Here is a 16,599-nt window from a genome sequence, read left to right as displayed (position 1 = left end):
CCTCCCTCGACCTGCTGGCCACGCTTCTGATGCAGCCCAGGATACGGTTGGCCTTCTGGGCTGCGAGTGCACATTGCTGGCTCATGTCCAGCTTTTCACCCACCAGTACCCCCAAGTCCTTCTCCACAGAGCTGCTCCCAATCCCTTCATCCCCCAGCCTGTATTGATACCGACGGTTGCCCCGACCCAGGTGCAGGACCTCACACTTAGCCTTGTAAAACCTCACGAGGTTCACAAGGGCCCACCTCTCGAGCTTGTCCAGGTCCCTCTGGATGCCATCCCGTCCCTCAGGAACATCAACCACAGCACTCAGCTTGGTGTTGTCTGCAAACGTGCTGAGGGTGCACTCGATCCCACTGTCTATGTCACTGATGAAGACGTTAAACAGCACTGGTCCCGATATGGACCCCAGAGGGCCACCACTTGTCACCGATCTCCAGCTGGACATTGAGCTGTTGACCACTACCCTCTGGATGTGACCATCCCACCACATCCTCATCCACCGAACAGTCCACCCATCAAATTCATATCTCTCCAATTCAGAGAGAAGGGTGTTGTGGGGGACCATTTATGTGGCAAATACCAATGACTTAGTCCTGAACTACCCTTTCACCTTTTGAATATGATTAAGGTTTCACAACACTGAACAAGTGATCTGGCAAAACACTTGAGTTCCTCCTGTCATTTGGGAACTGGACTAATAATCCCATTTGGTTTCCATCTCCACCCCTTTTCACTTCTCCATCTCAAAAAAATCTGTAATGAAAGCAAAAACCATTACGGAAAAGCTTGCATCCAAGTTCAATACACACGATTGTAATGGAAACACACTTCTGAGATTCAACCATCTTTGAAGAAAGAGGCCTTCCCATTTTGGAAGAACAAAGGCTGATTACTAAGTCAATAAAATTCAGTTGTTGTTAGGCTTTACTGTGACAATAATGCTTTGTAATTGTGTTTGAAGATGCAGATCATGAGGTAAGAAACATAAGGAAGATGAAACATTTTAACTTCAAAATACCAGTGATTTTTTGTTAATAATGAAGTGTTTTCTTCACATCTAAAGCAGGTACTTTGTAGTCCTCGAGATTTACTTCTGTTATTTTCAAAAATAGTGCAGTTATTTTACGTAGATAGCTACAGACTTGGAGCAATATATCCTACAATCTTTTTTCAGTCTCCCAGGCCTTCTGCTGAAGGACCGCAGTGAACTTGAAGTTGAATCAATCAGTGTGATTACACGTTGCTACGGTAATGTCTGCATACATTAAAAATCATCTAAAGTAAGGTAATTTGTTCATATTATTGCAAGTTCATTCTTTAAATCTTACTTAAAAAGCACATTTAAATGTGAGCTCTATATATCTTTGCCTTCTTGGCAAGCCTGACATTGTCCACTGTGCCCTGTGTCCTGCCCACGTGTCCAGGCCCTGTTCCATACTTTTTCTTAAGAACAAGCCAGCTTTGAGCTTGTTTGCAAGGACTTCATCACTTACTCATTTAAAAGTTGACTTAATCTGCATATGGAAAAGCTCCCATGCTCTCTATCTCCTTCACAGCTTCTTCCAGCCTCTACTCAGTTCTCCCTCTGAACACGGACAATGAGTTTTCCTTCTCGGATGCTGTGGGATGCCATAAGCACGGTCATTAACAAGGCACAGCCATCAAAAATCTTTCTGGCTTTTCAGGGTGAGAGCTGAACTACACTGGGGAGGTGGAGTTTTTTTTCTACATCCCGCTTATCTAACGGAGCTTTACATCATTCATAAATTGAATGTGCTAAGTCCCAGTCGCTAGGCTGGAGCTGAGGGATGGGCCCACGACTGAACCCGAATGAAATACTGCAGCTTGACAAACTGCCACTTCTTGTCCCTTCAATCAAATGGATACAACTTCAGCTGCAATGTTGAAAGAGTGTTTACACTTTCTTATTTCATCACTCTTCCACGACAGACAAAAACAAAACACAAAACATGCTCAAGTGTCTTAGCCAAGACGTGTTCATTCTCTAACCTCTACCTGCTTTCACGTAATTCCCTGAAGTGTGCTAAATAAGCACCAAGAAATTTTCAATTCTCAGAGATTTGCCCAGTTGAATTTAAAAGACAGCAGGCTACGTACTTTAAACCGGTACCCTGTCTTTGAAAAAAGACTACCTCTGTGGGTTAATGGCATTCTCAACACAGTTGCATTTTCTTTTTTTGAAGTTTTCACCATCCACAAGTAAAACTGCATTATTCAAATTTAACATGCTGCAGCGTTGTCTCTCCTCTCCACTAAATTAACAGCAGAAACTGAAAAGAAAGCAACTTTCTCCAGGGATGGAGACGCTCCCCAGAGGCTACTTCCCTCTCTTCTCACTCGAGCAGTCCCAGTTCTCCCCTTCCCAGACATTCTCATGTCAGTCACAGATTATTAATCTACTACACACAATGGAGGGGAGAGAACACAGTGTCCTAGAATGATTGTTTGGGAGACACCACTGCTGTTAGTTTTTCATCAATACCTTTTTATTCTCAGTGAAGATCTTCTTGGAAATGTTTTACATGTTGCAGCTATTTTGTTTCCTCCACTTTAGTCACTTCCAGTCAAGCAGAGGAATATGAATGTACTCGCTCTTCTCCTGCTCATTAGTTCTCAGCACATTTTAATCAGCAGGTTCCCTTTCAAACTCTCAGGTTTTGTTTATATTTTAGTAACCCGTTTGTCCTTACAACAATTTAATTTGAAGGAAAATTTGCTGTACAGCACTAAAGACAGCGATCTTGAACCAAGGTACAAAGGCTGAAATAGCCATCTGACTGATTCTGTTACTGCCTCCCAGAAAAACATGGTCATCTGCCACAAATTTGGCTGGAGAGAAATCATTAATACAGCACTGGTCTGACCTGGCGACCTGAGGCTTCATTCAGCATACACGGGTAACTGCATAATTAGAAACTAAAGTACATGAATTTCACAAACCAACAGCTCTTTTAACATTATTATTGCAACATCCCTGCTATGTGCATAATTATAGCCCCTACCTACTTTCTTAGGCTATTCCTCTATTTTGTTTAAAGAACATTATCAAACACTCACTGACTTAGGTGATTTTCTTTCCCCACCAGCAGCTCCCTGTATTACGAGGTGGCACCAAGGGAAGCAAAGCTTCAAAACAAAAACATCTGGTTCAGAGATACAGGAGTAAAGTCAATGCACAATTTTTTTCATTTCTTCTGTATTTTAAAATGTTCAGCTCAAAGAGAAAAGCTTGACATCTGCAGCATCCCCCATCCCCACATCCATCAGTGCTCCTGTAACCAGTACCAGGCTGACCCAATCTTTTCAGCTTTGAGACACTTTTCCAAGCCACTCTTTGGCATCTCCTTTTGCAGGTAGGTACCAAGGGAAGGCAAACACCTGGGCAGGGGTTCCCAAAAGAGTTTTGTGCTCCCACAACCTCCCCCAACCCTGACTTCCAGTCCTAACATGAGGTGTGGACCAGACAGGATGTCTTGGCCCCTCTGGATGAAGATCTATTTTCTAGAAGACACCTTTTCGAAAGCTTATCATGTATTCTTGCTCATAATATGTTTAGAAACCAACCTCCACAATGCACTGTCAATATATTTTTTTGTTTACAGGCATAATAAGTAATAATAACAGGCCCCACTGAAGGAGGCAACTTTTCCTTCCTTAGAAAAACAAAACTAAGCAAAGAGAGGAAAAAGGCAGGAAGACAAGTGATAACAGTCAGATAGGAAGAATTTTGTTTTCTTCGCATAATTACCTAGCATATCTGCAGGCTAGACAAAGAGTACTTGCAGCCAAAAATTGATTTTTAGCTTGCTTCTACTAGATCATCTTTCATCTGCTGATGGATTTGAGCACGTAATCCATATTTACCACAGATAGTCACTTGTCAGATGTCTGGAATTATTGAAAATGGAGATGCCTTAACCTACAGAAGCTCCCCCATAGCAAGAAAAATTACTTTTTTGGAAGGAGCTTCTGGGTACATTCAGGAGGAATGGAAGACACATCAGCAAAGTGCCTGACAGATGATTCCTGTGCACAGCCACATCAGGGGCCAAGGAACAGATAGGAAGGACAATACTGAGCACAACTTAATGTGAATTAACAGTGTTTGAATGAAAGATCTGGGATAAATTAAGGAAAGCATCCAATGGCCTGTTGAAACTATACAGTCAGGGAGAACTAGATTACTAGGCAGCTACCAATACCATGGCTTGCAATGGCAATGTGTTAATAATTAACAGTAGATATGAATAAGAGTGGGCTTAAAGCTAAAACCAAAAGAGAACAAAACACAGTTCAGCAATAGCAAACTAATGCTCTCACAGCCCTATGCATTTTTATCTTCCTCATGCAGCACTACAATCCACCATCCTAGTGTGGCAGCAGCTAACAGTGTCTATGAACCTTAAAATTAAACTTATTCAGCACATTGTGTTCGCAACTATTTACTGACGTGACAATCTCAGTAATATGTTCTGGCAAAGCTCGCTAAGGAAGCCAAGCATAGTCTCTAGTTCACCAACTTCACTTAGAACCTAAAGAAGTGCTCTTGGAAAGCTGGCCAACGTGATCCCGTTGCTCTGAGCTGAACCCCATTACCACTTTAGATATTAAACAGTCATTACTCTGATTAAGGCATTATTTTTCTTATAAGTTGTTAGAGATGTGCAGAAAATAGCTTTTGTTACAGTGACAATCTTTGGTCTAGATGCTGCTCTTATTTATGATCTGCCACCTGGAATATTTAGTTACACCCATGAAGTGTGAAGCACCTGCAGATGTACACTGACCAAAATAGAAGAGAAAATTGGTCCACTGCGTTTCTATGTAGTTAACTACGAAATTTCCCACCAAACCAGGGATTCTTTGAAAATACTTACAGAACAGCATCTAATTCTGTGTCTCAGTAGACTCCTAATAGCTGAAACATCTCATCTCAAACATTTAACACAGTACTCTCACACTTTGTCGCAAAAGATGACGCACACACAGTGAACTCATACCTACTAAAAATGTTGTTTTACACCTATTTCTAGGAACAAAGCTGAAACGCATTAACAAGTTAAGCTTTTTATACTTCCTCTTCAGTTCTTCCTCCTCTTTTTCATCTGCACAGCACCTACTGCAAAGCCCCAAGTATCTGACCAGAACGCTCTTAATAGAAATATAAGTACTGTTAATAGCAATACTCATCTACACAATGCAACAATATGAAGCGAAGACAGACTACCTGAAAGACTTGTCTTGAATGTTAACTTTCTATTTAGCCAGGCTTGCAGAGTAAACTGTAGCATGCCATATGTCTTTGCACTCATTCTTAATTTCCTTTCATCATTGTTTTACCCAATATGAAAATGATTTTTCCTGCAGGTTTTTGCAAGGATATGTTAATGTATCTGATTTTATATTTTAATAGAATTTCACAAGCCACCAGGCCTGAAACATATCAGTAATTGCTGCTAAAATGGGCGTAAATCGTCTTGATCAAATCATGAGCGTAAACAATTTTTTAATTAGGCTGCTTGAAACTCGCAGTAACCAAATAATGATTATGCTAGTCATCAGGAAAAGGCAGCACGTTTAGCAATTTATCTCCCTGTGCTTCTCTTCTACCTTCCTTCAAGTTAATGCAGAGCAAACATATGTGTCGAGGTTCATACATATGACCGCTTCCTAACACAGAAGCGTACTTGGCACTAACCGTTCTGCAAAGACTGCTGCTTAGACCAACCCATCAGATACAATATTCCACCTCTATGGCCAAGGAAACCGCCCTGGACACTGCGACGGACGGTCTCCATTTCATTTGTGCATTCTCTGCTGTTTGTTATACTTCTTCGAGGAGTAACTAGGTCACAGAAAACTGTGCTAGAAAAAAGGGAAAACAATTTCTTCTGCTGTATACAACTTCAGCATGTGTGGGGAGAAAAGGTTTCCAGCACCACCAGGTGAAGACAACAGAAGAGCGGGAGAAGCACTGGAACAGCTAGGAGCTTCATAAAACTGAACCTTTCTGCAGAAAAACCGAGCCCATCTGCGTCTCTGCGCTGGCTTTACTGTTCAAAGCACGTTTTCATTTTCCTTGGAAACCACCTCCTGACAAGTGTGTTTTGGTTCATCTCACCTTGGGAAAATATTGGCATAGATTTTTATAATATGCTTTTCTCTCCTTCTTATAGGCTTTCTATAAAGAGTGAAACAGCTTAGCACACAATTGAAAAAGACAGTACTAGCAGGAGCATCACTAACATCTGGGTCAGCAGGCACTGAAACAGATGAGACAATACATCTCCCTCGGATACCGGGAAAAACTTGCACGCGTGCCCTGTTCATAGCCAGGCTCTAAAGGCTCTGTTCCCAACCTACCGAACGGGAGCGAGGAAAGACAACCCGAGCCACTGAAAGGCGACTGAGAGTCTGCCAAGCTAACGGATGTCCTCTGCTGCCTGCACCGTGATAACAGGCACTCCTGGGACGAGGAACGCGAGGGGTGATGCCTCCCGGAATAAATATTCACGTCAGGGTGGTGATGTAAGTTGGTTACAAATGTTATTCCTTCCTTGGAGTTGCTAGAAATTTCCAGGACTACGCTGATGTATGGCTACGGCCTTCGGGACATTCATATCCTAACCAGAAAAACAGTGTGTGCACAATGACTGTGCCCAATTAGTATTTATCGTCGTTAGGCAAGTTCTATTTCGTGATCAATTTTTCATTTATATTGAAGAATAATATCTCATTAAATGGCATACATGTACAGTTTAGCAAAGTATTTTAAAACAGTTTAATACTCACATAAATAATCTTTCACATGATATGAAAAGGAAATACTACTACTGTTTACCCAATGATACGGGGGTCATAACTCATTTATTCAGTAAATAACTGTAACAAAAGCAATTACAGTTTAGAATGCCAGTAAACACCATCTCTTACAATTCACTTACAAAAGCAGGCTTACTAAGAATTGTCAATGGTATTTTTAAATAATATCTTTAGGTTGCTTCTTAGCCAACCTTACCAATGATTCTCCCTTAAAATATAATTATACATATTTTTATTTGGATTCTGTATACATCGAAAAATCACAGAATTCATCTCAACTGCAACATACATTCATCTAAGAAACACAAGCAAGTGATAAATGACCCACAAATAACGTACTTGCTAATTCCCTCTTTCAGACTGGATATTGTAAGCATTTTAAGACACTAAGAGGTATAATTAGTTGTAGAAACAACTAAAGACTAATTACCAGTATAGGAAAAAAAAAAATCAAAAGCATTACTATAATTAGGTTCCTTTGTTTCACTTGGAGAGGAAAAATCCACAGTATTCCGGAAAACAGTGCAACTTGATTAACATGATTTTCTTGAAATCACTAGAGTTAGGATATGAAGTCACAACTGATAGTTTATTGAAAAAAGAAAGAAATTTTATAATCCTCTCTACATAAAGGTCAGCTACCCTCAACAAACTTTCCCATGTACTGTGCTTTCTAGAAACAGATTTTTCTTCATTTCCACTTAATGCTACACATAATTGAAAGGACAAGAGATGCTAATTTGATCTTCCCAAATGTCACACACTGAAGAGCAAATAAGAGCTAAAGCAGGTACATTTCTGATGTGCACACCTTCTCAAGACCCTACATTAATCAGTGTCAGGAGATTTCCAAGTATTTTGTTTCACAGGTCTTGAAATCAATGAAACATTTAGTCTCCAACAACAGGCCTGTTATACCTCATTACAGCATGGAAAAGTTAAAAACAATTCTTAATGACTAGGATGCATTCAGGAGCACTGGCTAACTATCACTGCATAAAACCAGAGCTCAATCTTTACAAGAAGGCCATTAAAGCTATCAGGGTCAGAATTTGACTTAATGACAATTCCCTTTTTTTGAAAGAATTTGCTCATCTTTGTATTTCTGTTTGTGAAACTGCTTCAACAGCATTTTAAAGCTAACTCCTATTTTAAACCTCATCAGTAAGCAATGTTACAGTAAGCAAACTGCACGCTCAGATTCACTGAAGAGGGGAAAATTGTAATACTGAGTTGAAGGATTTCAATATAAAGCTATTAAAAGTAATTTCAGATGTCTCCAGGAATACAGTAACAATTATCTCCTGAAAGACTAAAGAAATGACAGAGGTAAATTTTGAGTTATCCATGTTTACAACCACAGCCTCTTCCCCTGCATCAGGTGCTATCTCTTCTCTCAACAGCGGGGACACCGTGGAACCTTCCTACAACCTTTTCAAACCATACGTGACTCCAAAACATCCTTCTAGATCATTTATTTGGTGTCATTTTTTTGGTGTCACCTAGAGAGGTGGTTGATGCCCCGAGCTTTTCAGTGCTTAAAAGGCATATGGGCAACACCCTTAATAACATGTTTTAGCTTTTGGTCAGCCCTGAACTGGTCAAGCAGTTGGACTAGATGATCACTGTAGGACCCTTCAACTCAAATACTCTATTCTATTTAATTATTCCACTAGATGTCCACAATTTACCTGCCTGTTAAAGCACTGTGCAATTAAAGAGGCCAGCGATGCTCAAAGAACCGTATTCCAATATTTTTCACAATCGTACACGAGTGAGTAACCCCTCTCTCACGATGGGGTTTATTTTATGGGAATGACCGAACAAAGGACTCCCACCTCTGTAACTAACTGCTGCTTCTACCAGTTCATGGGTGGGCTGTCATTCTCTGTTCGTTAGGAATGATAGCTCTCCTGACCGTACACAACTCCGCCGCTGTATCCTTTCAGTAACATCTCTCATTGTGATCGATGCACACAATGGGGAGCAAAAAGGGATTGTCAGATAGGGAACAAATAAATAAATCTTATTGCCACAACCTGCCAGCTCCAACTGTTCTCAAACACAGCACCGGGCACAGACAGCAGTGCACCCATTCTGTTCCTCTGCGGTGCCCACGCCGGTATGCACTTCATCAGCCGGAGGGCTCAGGGCCGTGGCTCATTTTTGGTATTTTCTGTACTAATGCTACAAGTCCAACCACCGAAGGAAGCCATTTCACACAAGGACTCCGTTCAAGCAGGAGGAGACAGTGCAGTGTAGATGAGTAGTTCCTCTGCATCTTTGGGAGCTCATGTAGACTATAAGCCAAATGTAAAGCTAAGAAGGCCTAGCAGAGAAACAAGTTCAAATTCCTCCTAATTAACAGCTGTTAAGAGACCATTTGCAGTGGGAAAAGTTTGTGCAAAAGCACAGGATTCTGCTAAAGCCTTCTGCAAAAGCAAAGGGGAAAAAGCTTTCCTTCTGTGCTGCCAGGTAACATAACGTATTTTATTCTTACAAGGAAACTTACTATTTTCTCCAACATAAAAACAGGTTTAAAACAATTTATAGTTCTTCACCATCCTACCTGCAGTGCTACGTGAAAGCAAACAAAAGAAGCCTGCTGGATGTTTCTTTATAGAGCTGGCTCGATCACATGCTGCTGCAGGTGATGGGCTCCTGCCAAGCATCACTGCACTCTGAAGAAACTGTTTTTATCAGTCAGACTTTCAAATGGGCATTTATATTCATTGGATACCTCTCAGTATTAGTACAGGGGAGCATGTACCCTCTCTGCATCAGTACAGTTGAGATACCGGGTGGTATTTAGGCATTATTCATGGTGGTTTTATTACTTACAATTAGAGCTTTTGGGCCAGACCCTCAGCTGGCATAAACTCAGCACAGCTCTATTTAAATTAAAGGAATCATGCTAATTTACACCAAATTATGATCTGTGCTGAAGGTCTCTAAGGATTATCTACTTGATACATCAGTTATTTTACCTAATGAAACCAGTTGAGAGTGCTTCTTAGTAAATTATGAGCCATCTATGATATTTATTCATTGAAGAGCTCAGCCTCTTAGGCAATACTCACATATTGTCTTTCTTTCCTTCCCTTCCCTTTTTTTACTGAATATATCTCATTACAACTTTGGAGCTACATTATCCGATCTTCCCATACAAAGTTTGCATGGGAAAATACTTTTTGCTGAGCACTAACTGTTTAATGTTCAGTTTTGTCTCTCCTGCACACCAAAAGCTCTCATGGCTTTGAAGAAAATTTTAGGGAACTGAAACATGGTGGATGAGCTCTTCCGCATCCTTATTTCATAATTATTGTGTAGCTACCAAGCTGATGCCAAGCTCATATTTTCTAATGCTCCAAAACATTACAGCTGTAAAATTCGGAACATCATGTTGCCCAAAAAACCTTGTTCTGCTTGGTTTTGCCTTTCCTAGACCTCTGCTTTTGTAACCGTTTATTTTATTAATATACACAGCACATTGGGTGCAATATCTTTGTTTTGTATATTCCAAAGAGTAAAGCACTATGGCCACAAAAATTGGTATTAACTTTGACTGGCAGAGGTGTCAGTGTTTTGCTAAAATTTCAACAGTATAGCACTGATTTCAGTTGTTCTATATAATAACTTTAACAGCTGTCATGGTTTAACCCCAGCCGGTAACTAAGCACCACACAGCCACTCAACTCACTCCCCCCGCACTGAGTGAGATGGGGAGAGAATCAACTCGTGGGTTGAGATAAGAACAGTTTAATAGGACAGAAAGGAATAAACTAATAATGATAATGATAACAATAATAAAATGATAATAATAATAAAAGGATTGGAATATACAAAACAAGTGATGCACAATGCAGTTGCTCACCACTTGCTGACTGATGGCCAGTTAGTTCCCGAGGGCCAGCTCCCCCCAGGTCGTATACTGGGCATGATGTCACACGGTACGGAATATCCCTTTGGCCAGTTTGGGTCAGCTGTCCTGGCTGTCCCCCCTCCCAAATTCTTGTGCCCCTCCAGCCTTCCTGCTGGCTGGGCATGAGAAGCCAAAAAATCCTTGACTTAGTCTAAACACTCCTCAGCAACAACTGAAAACATCAGTGTGTTATCAACATTCTTCTCATACTGAACCCAAAACTTAACACTGTACCAGCTACTAGAAAGAAAATTAACTCTGTCCCAGCTGAAACCAGGACAACAGCTTTGTTATGTAATTTGCTCGTTTAGACTACAGGCACAGAATCCCTATTAAAACAATATTTTGTGTATGTTTGTAGGTATGAAATAATGAGGAAACCAACGTTTTCTTACTGTGATTCACAACTGCATTATGATGAACCAGAATTCATTTTTATTAACCCAAGGAAAAGATTCATATCTCTTACCTTTTATTTCTGTCTTCTAACTGCAAGATGTAGACCATGTCATCGGTAGTGTGAAGCTTGGAACTGCTGTCTCCCCATTTCAGCTTCAGGCTCTGAGGACCTGCTGCAGCACACTCTAATCGAGGAGGTAAGGGTGGTAATGGCCTGGTTTTTGCTTTAATAAAGTGGCTAAATGGTCCAGCTCCAATTTCATTGACAGCCTGGATCCTGATCCTAAAAAGAACAGCGAAAAGGTAAATGTTAAATAAAGTGCTTTCACGAGGTTCTTGGTATAAAAAAAAATAACCTCAAGAGACAAAACAGCCTTCTGGACCTCACTGCTCCGTCACTAACACAGTGCCTGCTCCCAGCTACCAGTGCTTTGCTTTGGCAAAATGGAAGGCTCTGTGAACACAACAAGTATTATAAACATATTTATATTGTAAGAGCTGCAGTGAAGACACCAAGAAATGCAGTAAGGCTGAAGGAGGGAAGATTTGGGTAAGCAATCTCAGAACCTGACGGCAGTCCCTTTAACCACATAAACAAGGGACAGCAGCACAGATACAAGTGCAACCTGGAAAACATGCAGTGTGTTACTACGAATAAATAAAATGCAGAACTGTGTTGCGGTTGTTTAACAAAGGTCATGGACTAATTTAAGTGAAATCATTAAGTGAAAGCATTGGCGTCACTGCCATGAAACCCATCTCCATGTCGGTAAGTATCTCCAAAGAGCAGTATTATTTCAGCGTGTGCAGCATCTCACAAAGCTCACTTTAAGTACATGAAACTCTACTGGGAAGAGCCAACCGAGAAGGTTAAATCCACAAACCTTCCACATGTCTTACACAAACTGTGGAATATTAACCGTCAGTGAACTATCTATTAGATCAAAGAAAAGTTGGACTCAAGTCACTCTCACAAGATGCACAAAAGCTCTTGAGCTATTTGAATCAGATTAAAGACATTTAGAAGAAGAGAAAAGCAGACCACCTACCTAGTCACAGAAGTTTTAATTTGGAAATATTCTTAAGACTGAGCTAGTCTCCTGAATTCTATTTCTTAAGATAACGACTCCTGGCTTCTGCTTTGTCACTTTCTCTTACCTGTCTGCACCTTAGTTTAATAATTTGCACAATGAGGAACTGCTTACAGGAATGAGTGAAGAGTCGTAGTCTTTTACTATGGTAACATCAACAACATAATCATAACAGAAATGTGAAATATGAATTTTGAAAGAGCTTTGAGGACTGTGTAAAATAGAAATATTGGTACAGACGAGCCTGAAAGGTTTCAAGAGTTTGTTAAATCAAGCTGAAAAGAAGAGAAAACAGTATGGGCAAACTAATTAGATTTTTCAGACAGTTCAGCCTAGTTTAGATAGCTGGACAGATGCCATTTACTTTGGAAATCGTATGCACAGCAGTGTAGTATTTTCTCATGGGAAAAGAATCTCTACAAGAAATGTTGCTGCTTCTCAAAACTATAAGCCACCAAGAAGCCAGAAGTCCCTAGGGAAGGTGGTAGGGGGAGAAGGGAGAAGAGCAGAACCTGGTATATCCCTACGACTGCCTGCTTCAGAGAAAGCAGAAGATAAATAGAACTGTCTTTGGTTGGCATAGCTACTTATTTTGGTTGAAGTACACAAAGTGATATAAGTTCGTATAAACAACATATGAAAAATTACTTTGCTTTGAGCATCAAGTTTTCAGCTCTACCATTAGAAAAAGATTAGGTAGAGTTAAAGGGATAGGGAAAAACCCTCCAGAGAACAATATTCCCCCTTAAAAAAAAAACCAAACCAAACCCACCAAACCACATTTTCTGCAATTTCAAGAACAAAAAAGGTTAAATGATTAATAAACATATTGCAAAATAATAGAGCCTTATCCACTCATTAGGCAGCTGAAGTAATTGTACACTGGTAAGGATGTACTGCATTTAACGTGTGGTTAAAACCTTTGCTTGTTGACCTAGCCATTAACAAGGGTAAAGTATTGCTTGGTGTGGAGCTGCATTTTCCTTTTAACCTTCCTTTTAGTTTCAGGAAATGCATCCTGACCACCTTACAACACCACACAACGGTGATTTCATCCTCTTCCTCCCAAAGGGTGGATGGTATGGAGAAAGATCTAGTGGGAGCCTCCTCTTCAACTGCTGCATACGAGCATTTGACATAGAAAGAACAAAAGGCTTCTGTAGTATCTTAAGAAGTGTAATTAATATAGGCATTGATCTTACTTCATATTATGTTATTGGTTTCCTTCAGATTGAGGAGTCATTACATTAATATTTAATGGTTTTTCTAGTAAAAAAAAAGTGAACACTGCCTGAATTTTCACTGGATTCTGGCAAGTTATCTGTTAGCATATGCACATAAACAGTAACAGCTACATTACAAAATGCTGCTACTTTTTTGTAGATTGCTTACAGCAACACGCTCGAGAGTACATAGCCTTTTTTTTTGTTTTATTTTGTATTATTCGAAGTCCCGTTAACAACAAAGCCTTGCCTGTCCTCAAGCATCATAACTTTAACTCATTTCCAAATGGCAGCTACCACAGTTGAAAACCAGCAGCGATTGAAACGAACCTCTCTCAAGTACCACATCGCATTTCTTAAGCAGAAGCTGATAGGTGTGCTTTTTAGATATGTGCATGAACATACATCTGCATTTACTTGTCCTCCCTTTGCTGGGTAATTATTCGCACAAGGTAAAAATGTGTCCCTTCCCTCATCTGTTGTTGCTTTCATCTGCTGCATGGTGTTCTTGCTCCCCCCTTCCGACTTCGGAGCACAGTAAGACTGATGGAAACTCTTAAGCCTTAAAATAGACACAGGCATCTTTCCAGATGAACGATGATACTGGGAAAGCAAGAATTGATTTATCTGACTCTAACATGGCTGGATGTGGCTACCCTGTTTCTGCTGATTACAGCACCATAAAACTCTTTGTAAATTGCCACCATCATTCCCAGGTCCTGAGCTTTGTCAGACAAGCACAAACAACTAGTTTTTGGTTTTCTGTGCACACAGCGGCGTAACCTAGACGCAGCTCTCGCCTCCCACCGAACCAACACTGAGTGTCTCCTCAATGGATATTAGGCGTTGGAAATGTCCACAGGGAAGGGGAGAAGGAAGAAGGGAAGAAGAAAGGTGAGAAAGGAGGACTGTCCGGAGGAGGAGGAGGGAGAACACCTTGTACTGCAGCATCTTTGCTCCAGCTCAGGTGCTTTCTCATGTCCCTGTCCCGGTCTGTGACACCCGGAGCTCCTCCAGCGGCTGGGTGGCACAGCCATAGCAGATAAGGTAACTTTCACAATTAAGTGGAAACCAATTGCTGTTTACAGAACTGATACTGGGAAAAATCAACACTCTATTTTTGTGTAAGAGTAGTATATAGACATGTAGAAATATTTGCAATAAAACCACTTCCTGAATTCCTTTCAACTTATTCACTAATGGTTTCCAAGTTAAAACACCCCAAATACCATCTTGGAAAGGTGGTTTTAAAAGCTGACAATCACAATTTGAAAGTAAGTTTCTTGAAAATGTAAAGACTACATTTAGAGATAGTACCTAATTCTGCAGACCCTGGACCAGTAATATTTGTATTCTTTCTCACATTTTCCCACTGCATCTTTTAAACATTTAGAAAAAAATATATCAGACTAGGCATATTTAGAAACCATTAAAAGATCTTTAACAGACCACTCTATCTTGTAATATTCTCGACCCAGGAAAATAAACACACTAAACAGGATGCTATTTTCAGATTGGTCACAAAACCCTTTGTATAGTATTCCAACAAACTGAAAAATCACTTTTGGATTTATCTTAAGAGTCTGACATGAGAAGAGTTTGATTCACTAGTTCCCATAAGTGGAATGCCACCCGTTGCAATACACGCGCCTGTGGAAACCTGTGGGAGTTAAAATGCCACGGACTTCAAAAGGGAGGAGAAGCAGCGTGCTCCACCATCAGCAGCAGCCGAAACGTAAGGGATAGCAATCACACACAGCCCCCACAACAAGCCAGCCCCGCAGATCCGCACTCAGACCGCATTCTTCTGAGGCTGGAACAAGACTTAGTTTTATACTCTCAAGCATAGATTTTGCTTTATAATCCACTTAAGCATTGCTATCTTAAGCATCCATGTTCCTTCTTCTCTCTTCATCTTGGAAGATCTTTTCCTTGATACAGTTTAGAAATTTGAAATGTCTAGAATCTTTATTCCTAAACCAAATTAAAATTAAGGGTTGCTATTAAAATTTAATAAGGCTACTATGTGTTTCAGAAGAAAATAAGCATTCTTAAAAATCGGAAGCTGTTTTGCAGTGAAGTATCTCAACAGCACAGCACAATTAACTATGGAAAGCGTTGAGCGAAGCTTGGGAACAGAGTGTAACAGAAAATTGGAATTTCTATTACTGTTAAATACTTCTTTATTGCAGAATATTTACTAACTCACTTCTAGTTACATCAGTTCACAGAAAACCAGTCCAAGTATTATTACCCTATAATCAGAGCTCCCAGAGCTTCATGGCTATGTCAATAAAACAGAAAGACTGCAGAACTCTCAGATATATTTCTGCAGCTGCTCACCAGCAATGGCTGCACAGCGCTTTTGCGAGGCACCTGCTTTTTGGAACAGGAGTGCTGGTCTGTGTCTGACACTGGAGAAGTCCTCTTGAAACCAGCCCTACGCTGGCCATGAGCAGCACGGCAGAGGCGTGCCCCAGTTCCTCCTGCCTTGAATGTCTTTTGGGATGCAAATCCTTCTTGTGGCATGCTGGCTGGATTTGCTACTAAGATACAGACCCCATCAAACTTTTCAGCTTCAAGGCCACCTCCGCAGAGAGCCTGGAGTTTGCTCGGTGTATACCGGAGTTGCTCGTGTACGGCCATTCCCACACAGGAGCTGGAAGCAGCAGAGCAATGCCAGACCTAAGCTAACAAGTCCAACGGGGTGGACGCACGTCGAGATGCTGTTAGAATCACACTGCTATGCAAAACAACGTTCCTTTCCCATTTTGGACTTGGTGGACTCCTAATAACCAAGATTTGCTTTCAATTTCGGGTTCCCACAAACAAAAACATTGACAGTGAAATTCCAATGCAACTAAAACTTATAAGTGCTTTGCTGATTTACTTCAAATTCTGCTGAAACTTTGGCAAGAGAGTTCAGGGTCTCAAACCCAGCAGTATTTGGGATGTTTAGTCTAGGAAAAACAAGGCCTGGAAGAAAACATGTTCACTGCTTTTAAACACAGTAGGGAATAAACACTTGAGAGAGAGAAGAGCTAGCTGAGTTAAACAAAGTTGACATGAAAAGAAAACCCACTGGTGAAAAACAGACCGAGATCAGTGATGTCCTGAA

At 40.6% G+C, this 16,599-nt stretch overlaps 1 protein-coding gene across 2 annotated transcripts in view; it reads right to left on the bottom strand.

Annotated features, from left to right (window-relative positions):
- The window catches only part of FNDC3B (fibronectin type III domain containing 3B), a 210,522-nt gene that overhangs the window by 19,677 nt on the left and 174,246 nt on the right, over positions 1–16,599 (bottom strand). For both annotated transcript variants that reach the window (XM_075031393.1, XM_075031394.1), the window contains exon 23: positions 11,238–11,450. In XM_075031393.1, the coding sequence (XP_074887494.1) occupies positions 11,238–11,450 (213 nt within the window). The remainder of the gene's footprint in view (positions 1–11,237; positions 11,451–16,599) is intronic.

Source organism: Buteo buteo, chromosome 7 (assembly GCF_964188355.1).
Source record: "Buteo buteo chromosome 7, bButBut1.hap1.1, whole genome shotgun sequence".
Taxonomy (NCBI): Eukaryota; Metazoa; Chordata; class Aves; order Accipitriformes; family Accipitridae; genus Buteo; species Buteo buteo.
Note: the sequence above shows the minus strand (reverse complement) of the source record. Positions and strands in the feature narration are given on the sequence as shown.